At 41.4% G+C, this 7,943-nt stretch overlaps 1 protein-coding gene across 1 annotated transcript in view; it reads left to right on the top strand.

Moving 5' to 3' along the window:
* TBXAS1 (thromboxane A synthase 1) overlaps positions 1-7,943 on the top strand; it is a 226,396-nt gene that overhangs the window by 49,652 nt on the left and 168,801 nt on the right. The window contains exon 2 of the mRNA XM_005421056.3: positions 2,151-2,244. Coding sequence (XP_005421113.1) covers positions 2,151-2,244 — 94 coding nt within the window. The remainder of the gene's footprint in view (positions 1-2,150; positions 2,245-7,943) is intronic.

Raw genomic sequence — 7,943 nt, 5'->3', positions numbered from 1 at the left:
ATTGTGAATGAGCTGAAATATTGCAGAGATGGGGGAAAGCTTTTAATATTTAAGGCTGCAGAAAGTAAGCTTTAGAAATGGTCAAAGTTAAGGCTACGTGTGCAGTGTTAGATCCTTCTTTTGTGTGTGCTGCCCTGTCAGTCTCTGGTCACTTGCATACTGCTCTATTTTCTCTAAAGCATCAGGTGTTTCAACAACACCAGAAATGTTGTAAAATCATAGAGTAGATCTAGATATGTTTATTGATGAGATTCTTTTTTTTCTCCTGCTGGCTTCACCCTTTTGTTGTTACATTTCAGTCGGTAACTTGACGACACAGCTTCTCTCTCCCATCTCATTGTAAACTGCTGTTCCCTACCTTTCTAAAACCTGCTTCAAATGTAACAATAAAAAGCAGTGGAGAAAACCACATTAGGAGGGGGGGAAAGGAAAGCAAATCCTCAGCTGTATGAAGCTGCCAGTAATGCTCAGAAGCTGACAATGATGAACTGTTCATCTAAGTATAAATAGTCTTCACAGTCTCTGTGTTTCTTGCCTTGTGAAATGGCACTCATTATTTTTTTTTCCTTTTAAAATATTTGGTGATCACATAATTTACTTTGTCTAGTGTAAGCCTCTGTTGCAGTCACTCTTTACTTTGCTGTACATGAAAACCAGGAGTCTACAGACTGGTGTGTGGTGAAATGAGCTGTTAACTGTAGCCTGGTGTTTTGTGATCTGCCATGTATTTTACAGTGAAAACATCAGGATAGAATACTGCAAAATTGACAGGTTTTCAATGACAGGGATTTTAATCTTTTTCACTGTTTACATACTGAAGATGAGGACTTTGTCATGACACAAAGACACTTCAGGAAGATTTCAAACAGCAGCAATAGCAAAAAAAAATCCTCTCTTTGGGGATGAAAATGTATCATGTAGGCTGTTTTGTCATTTTAAAGTTAAAACATTTCTTTTCCCAAGAGTATTAGCTGAGGAAAATCTCGTATTTTTTAAAGCAGTTAAGTAGCCAAGAAATCAATAATATGTATAAAATGTGTAATAAATGTTGACTTCAGTGCCTTTACTCCACGATACCTTGTCATACTTGACACAGTGTCCTTGCATAGACTGAATACACATCATTTCTGTTGGGTTTGTGAGAGTGTTTGTGTTTGTGAAGGTTTGTACTGCCCCATTAAATAAAGAAAATGGTTGCTATTTAAAAATGATTAAACCTCTATCTCCTGATTATGATTTTAGAAAATACCTTCACAAAAGAAAATCCATTAAGAAAATAGGTACTGTGCTGCAGGAAATCTCAGCAAACAGAACTGCACAATGAAAGTTGTCTCTTTGGGTAATCAAAGCTGCTGCTGCTAGCTCCTGCTCTTTCAGGTTTCACTAATTGAAGTCCATTGACTTAAATCCATTGTTTGTATTAAGGGGGAGGGGAGGAAAAAGGAAGGCTCTGGGGTTGGGGTTTTCTTTTTCTTTTTTTCCAGTATTGTCCCTGTCAACATGCCACAGTTTCATCTGAAACAAGGGATGCATGAATCTTTTCAGTCTGGGTTTTGTTTCCCCTTATTTTTTTAAATTTGTTTAATTTGCTGACTGGCAGCTCTAAAAAATCACTTAATCAGCATATCTGGCCCAAATACTAGGCCTGACTTGAACATACTGACAGTGTCTTGGCTCATGGACAACTGAGACTGGTTTGAATTTTTGTTCTGTGATCTGTATAGGTAGAGGTGATGGAAGAAGAAAATAATTTGAAAATCTGTCCCTTTCCCAACAATGCCACAGAAGTCAAGCCCCAAATACTTCTCTTGATCTCATTTGTAGCCTTATGTAGTTTTGGAGAGTCACTTCTGACTTAAAAGACCTCTTCTGTGGGAAGAGGAGCAGCGCTCTAGTTCCGTTGCTCAATTTTGCAGGCTTGTGTTTGAGTCGCTTGGTCCTTTTGCCATCTCTGAAGCACCAGTGTATTGCATTTACTTTTGTGACCTGAGGAGCTGCCAAGCAATGTAATCACATTGGCAGTTCTGTCTGACTAACACAGAAAGCTTCTCCTCCCTCTCTGAATCCAGGGAAGTCATCTGAACTAGCTACTGTGGCAAGTCCTATCATGACAAGATCCAAAACTAACTTACTGCCTTATCTTTTTCCAGGTACTCCACATCGGCATTCTCCAAACTAAGCAGAGTAGGGATCCGACATCCTCCACCTCTTCCCTTCATTGGAAACCTGCTCTTTTTCCGTGAGGTAGGATATGTTCTCCTTTGTATCCATCAAAGTGATGGGAAGAGTGGATAGGAGGCGGGAGGAGTTGAAGGGAATCCTACAGTTCACTGGCACCACCTCTTCAGGCATGTCCCTCTGAAAAGGACAAACAAAACTTAGCTTTTTGAATGAATTAGTGGAAACAGTTGTGTGTAAGCAGCTCTAATTCCAGAGTAAGGTAAACTTGAGGGAAAGAAAATGTGTAAGCTCCTGCAGTTAATGACTTGAGCTTTTCCAAGAAAGTTCATGCCCTCAGTGAAACAAACTTAGTTATGTGAATAGAGCAGATTATGTTAACTAGTCCCAACTGGTTTGATCTGAGTGGTTTTGGCTCCTACAACCTTTGTTTGTTTGCACTTTTGCCGATTGTACACATTTAATTTAAAGCCTTTAATGTTGCTTGCTCCCAAGCAGTAACTGGAATTAGGTACTGCTTGAATGTTGTTGCTCTGTGCTGCAAATATTAGGGCTGTGAGGAAGAGGAAGTGGTGGCATTTTGCTTCCAGATTTTATTCCCTTATTTTTCTCACCCATCCTCTTTCTATAGACTGCTAATGCTGTGTTTTGTTCCTTGTTCCATTTTGGTGGTATTGCTGAGGGTACAAGATACCTTGATAATGAGGAGCTGCCATTTCTCTGATTGGATCTTACAGTAAAATCACTCCAGTGTGTCTCTGTTGCAGCCCAACAACTTTTCAGGAAATCTGGGCCAGCTCCAGCTGCTGCCCAGTTTTCCCTGTTAAGTGCATGGTCATCAATATCCATGCTGAGATTTGAATTATTAATGAGAATATATTGCCTCTTACCTTGGTCTTCATGGTGATTGTTCTGTCAATACCTGACTCATTATTAGGTAAAACCCTTTTAAATACCAGTTTTACATGTACATCTGATTTCATTTAGAAAATAGCATAAAAGGTAGATTAATCCTCTCTAGATTAATTTGAACTGGAATTGGCAGGGTGACTTTAACTTTCAAGGGATTCTGGAGGTATGGGATGCTGACCTGTTCACCTTCACTCTTTGGGTTTCAATTCAGCTGGGTGGCAGAAAGCCACTAATTCTGCAGCTCCTTAGTGGTGAAATCCAGATATCATTAGTTACCTGCTAACACTTGCTGTTAGGTAAAGGTGCCTAGAGACTAAGTTATTTTGGTATGTTTTAGATAGGAGCGCCCTGTACCTGTAGAAGTGAAAGGTTTTGGGAAATTACCCAAAATGATCATATGATCTCTTAGGCAAATTTCATGACTAGAATAGCATTCATTAAGTTAACTTAAATCAGGCTAATGCACAAAAGTTAACCTTTATTTTTCTTCCTAAAAGGTAGTAAAATCAAGATAGCTGAGAAATTGTATCTTGGGATACTAAGAAATAACTGTTTTGAAATGGAGCCGAGTGGTGCAAAGCCACAAGCACTGCCAGGCTGCATGTCCAGCACTCTGGTGTTTCCCCACCCATCTTCTCTACCATGCTGGCACTGCCAGTAGGAATGGGCAGGGAGGAGCCCAGGCTCTTGGTAATTTTTCTTCCTCCTCTCATGTATTTTGCCATTTTTTCTGGATCTGCTCCTGAGGCTGCTTTCCTAGAATAGTGCCCACAGCAATGAGCCAGTAATAGGAGCCCTATTTTATACTGCAGGCTCTTGTCTATGAAGCATTTTCAGGGACACAAGTGCCCTCACTGCAATCAGCAGAGGATATTGTCCACTTTCTCTTTCCCCCACGTGAGAACCAGGGCTTGCCCATCACCTTACTGGAAGTAGGGATGGTTTTATGGGCTTAGCTGTGAGGGACACTGCTGTGCATGAGTAATGGCTTGTGGAGGTCGTGTTTACTTTGTATACTTTTTTTTTAATAGGAAGTAAAAAAATGTTGATTTGTTCTGTTGCTCCATATATAATATTAAGAAGTTCTTGACCTTCCATATTTATGCAACTATTCCACCAAAATAGCTGTTTGGAGAGTCTCCCTTTTAGACAAGCTGGCTCTTTCTTAGTATTGCTAATCTTGTGCAGGGAAAACATGTGAGCCACACTCCCATTAAATCATCAAACTATGCTTTTCAACCCATGAACATTTATTTCAAAGGAATTAATGAATGGTGACTAAGAGGAATGAATTGATATGTGCTGTATGGCAATCTGCATATGTGGAATTCATACATTTCCAGTGTTGAATTTGGTCTGCAAATTAACACAGGTTGAAAAGCCCTGAATACAAGTGAGATCTGGAAGATAAAAGGAAATAAAGAGGCTTCAACATATGCAGCCTTGCAGTTCAAAAAGTGTCCTCATCTTATGCATTCAGGCTTTTCTCCTAGAATATGTTTGTTAGAAATGCAGGGAAAAGAAATAAAGCAGGAGAGGAAGTCCCTTTGACATAATAGAGTAAATCCATGACCTGGGAATTTAAGAAAAAACATTAAATGTCAAGAAATCTCACCAAGATTGTGTAAGCAGTATATTACAATTTGTAATGGTATAAATTCAAGGGTTTGCTTGTCTTCTCCCTTACTTGGGTCTAAATCACTTCTGCTGAAATCAATGGACCTTCCTGTTTTGCTGCACTGTGCGTGTAATCACAGCTTCAGGCCTCATCCTTTTTTACAATTCTTCTTTAAATGTACCTGAAAACAAAGGAACAGTTGCAAGCAGGATTTTAGCAGTAGTGCTGGGTTGTGGGGTATTTAATAAACTTTTAAAGGTATTCTAAACAAGGAAAGATTTTTTTTTTCATGGGATCTTTTTGTTTTTAAGAATTATTTCAGAGATTTCTTGAACAGTGTATTTTCTTTCAGTAAAATAATAGTAGCTGTTAATGTGGTGTCTCTGAGAGAGGAAGAGGAAGTGTGGAAAGTAAAGTGACTAAGGAAAATGCAACAGGAAAGACTTATCTCCATCACAGAAAAGGAGAGTTTAAGAGCTGGCTTGGGGAAAACAAAGTTATTTTACTGTAAGTCACCCTTCTCTCTCAAGTAAAATAAAGGGAGATAATCACACTCTGAAACTAAAACATATCCAAGCTAATCAGCTTATCTCAACAATGGGAAGATAGGAAATTATTGCAGTTCTGCAGCTGGGAAATTATCTGAGTCCAAGATATTAGATTAAAAATTCTTCCATTGCATGAGAACAATTTGTGGAGGGTAAGTCTGATGTAATACTAAATATGATTAGGCTGCTTAAAAAAAGCAGCATGTTCAATTTTTTCCAATAACTGAGCAGACTTGCAGCCGACAGGCTGCTGTTTTGCTACAAATTCCTGACTGTTTGCTCACCTCTCCATGTGCTGCATTTTCCCTATGAGTCTGGAAAAACATGAGGGTTGTTTGTGATAGCTGTGTAATGGTTGACACAGGGGTATACACAGCATGGACTTTCACACGTGGATCTCTATGGGCTTTATAGCAGCAGGTTGCAGAAAAACTAAACCTAACTCTTTTATCAATTCCCAGGCTAATGATTTTATTATGTGACAAATGCTCTGAAAACTGAGAAGCCACAAATCTGCATCACCCTTTCTCTCTGGCAAACACTTGACCTGTTGCTATGGCTGTGCTGAGCTTTTCTCCCCCTTTCCCATTCCTTTCCTAAAATGACAGCTACGCTGTTTTAAATGTCATTGGCTGTGACATTTGTACGGCCCTGGTCGCCTGGCACTGTACCTGTGTGCACTGCTCCCTGCTCAGCCTTCTGGAGAGCCACACTGTGCTGCAGCGGCTTTGGGGCTGCCCCTGCTGCTCTGGGGTGGTGGTGGGTGTGTGGGTTGCTGCCTTGTTTTGGTCCCTGGTAGGTGGGATGTGCAGCTGAGTGATGTGCTTTGGGTCCTTACAGTGGCATGATCATGTGTTGCTTTCTTCCTATTAATCCTAGCAAGCTCCAGTGATGCTTTTGACTGTCTGTGTGCTTGCATCCCTGCCTTGCATGTTAATGAAAGACATCCCTCTCTTTAGCCCCTCTCAGCTTGGACAGGATACCCTTTGTTTACTCTGTTTATTCCAGTCTGGCCTACTTGTAGATCCTGGGCTACCCCGGAGCGGCCCATTTCTGCTGAATGGAAGTGGGGGCTGTGTGGGTGCTTTGTCTTGCTTTCAGTTTGGGATCTGGCTGGGCTGTGTTGTTTTATGGCTGATGGGTGGGAGTGGAAATGGGGGGAGTGCAGGGAGGAAGCAGAGAGCAAACTTTTTTTTTTCCTTCACTACGTATCTGCCAAAAGCATCCTTCAAGTTGGACGTAAAGGAAAATAAAAGGCAGAGTCCTTGCAGGAATGAAGTTACCCCATGTTTAATTTTTAGCCTAGAAAGCACTGTCTGGGTGCTTAGAGAGAGAGAGGCTGCAGTGTTTACTGCTCTGGAATTTAATGACACAGCATTCAAACCTAAACAAGGTTGGAGAGAGGCAAATGGTGAGGGGAGCAAAAAGGGGGGAAAGGGAGGAAAAGGAGCTCGCAGGCTCTGGACCTGGATTGAATTACAAGAATAACAGGACTTATATTGACAGTGAAAGCCTGCATATGGTTTTGTGTTTCTTTGTGCAGATAAACAACAGAAGAATGAGATAGGGAGTGTGTGTTTTGCAACTTGATAGCTATTTGTGTGGAACCAGAAAGGTTGGCTGTGGCATCACCAACCAACCAACCGGTCTGTCTCCCCCAGATGCCTGTGTGCATCTGCTGTGGGCTGCTGACTGCCAGCACGGACCTCTTGGGGTGATCCAGGTCTTCTCTTGCATCCTGGGAATGCCACCACCCTCGACTGGGAGGCATGTAGATGTATGTGGTGCAGATCTAAACCTAGCCATTTCACTGTCTGCAACATGACAGAAAACCTGGGGTTAGATGTGGGTTTATGTGTATATTTCTACATCTATAAAGCCAGTCTTTCTCCCCTTTAAAGATGTGTGTTTTCCTAGTTTCATCTGATAGTCTGTGTTACCTTTGATCAGATGTTAGCATTGTCAGATAACCTGACAAAGTTAGTGCAGTGTCTCTTTGTGGGAACCTAAAGCTGAAAATCAAGACATTGAGACAACTGGTTGTCTCCCACTTGACTAAATGCTATTTGCAGCCTCCAGCAAGGGCTGGACCTCAGTCTGTGACATGAGCATCAGGTAGAGCTGTGCTGTAGCACACCCCAACTTGTCCCTGCACTGGTGGGGGTCTCAGCAGGGTGAGCCTGTGTCTGGGGAGCAGTGTGTGCACCTCAGAGACCCTTCTGTAGACACCATGTCCTCTTTGGACTTGCTTCTTTGCACTTTTTTGCACTTGCAGTGTTTCCCATAACTGTGTTTGCCATCAATGTGACATCAACTTTAAATAATATTCATGGATGCTGAGACAGTATTAGGGTGCACAAAGCAACTGGTAGGTTTCATGTGATAGAAAAAGGGTATGAATTATCACTGCCTTACAGGTGAATAATGGTGACCTGTGCAATGAAGGTGGTAGTGGTCATGACAGAGGCCTTTGTGCTTCTGGACTATACCATTCTTCCTTTGAGGGAAGAAGCAATTCCTTTTTGTATTGCAAGGAATGGTGTGCTGATCGCGTGGCTTTTTCCTAGAGCAGCTGTGACATTTATTTTTGTGCAGGACTGTGTGAATGCTTCCCACAGATCTTGGCAGTTGCCCCTAGAAGAAGATGTGGCCTTCATTGATGAGCATCATCATGGTTTAGATATGCC

This window comes from Geospiza fortis, unplaced genomic scaffold (assembly GCF_000277835.1).
Source record: "Geospiza fortis unplaced genomic scaffold, GeoFor_1.0 scaffold10, whole genome shotgun sequence".
NCBI classification, from domain to species: Eukaryota; Metazoa; Chordata; class Aves; order Passeriformes; family Thraupidae; genus Geospiza; species Geospiza fortis.
Note: the sequence above shows the minus strand (reverse complement) of the source record. Positions and strands in the feature narration are given on the sequence as shown.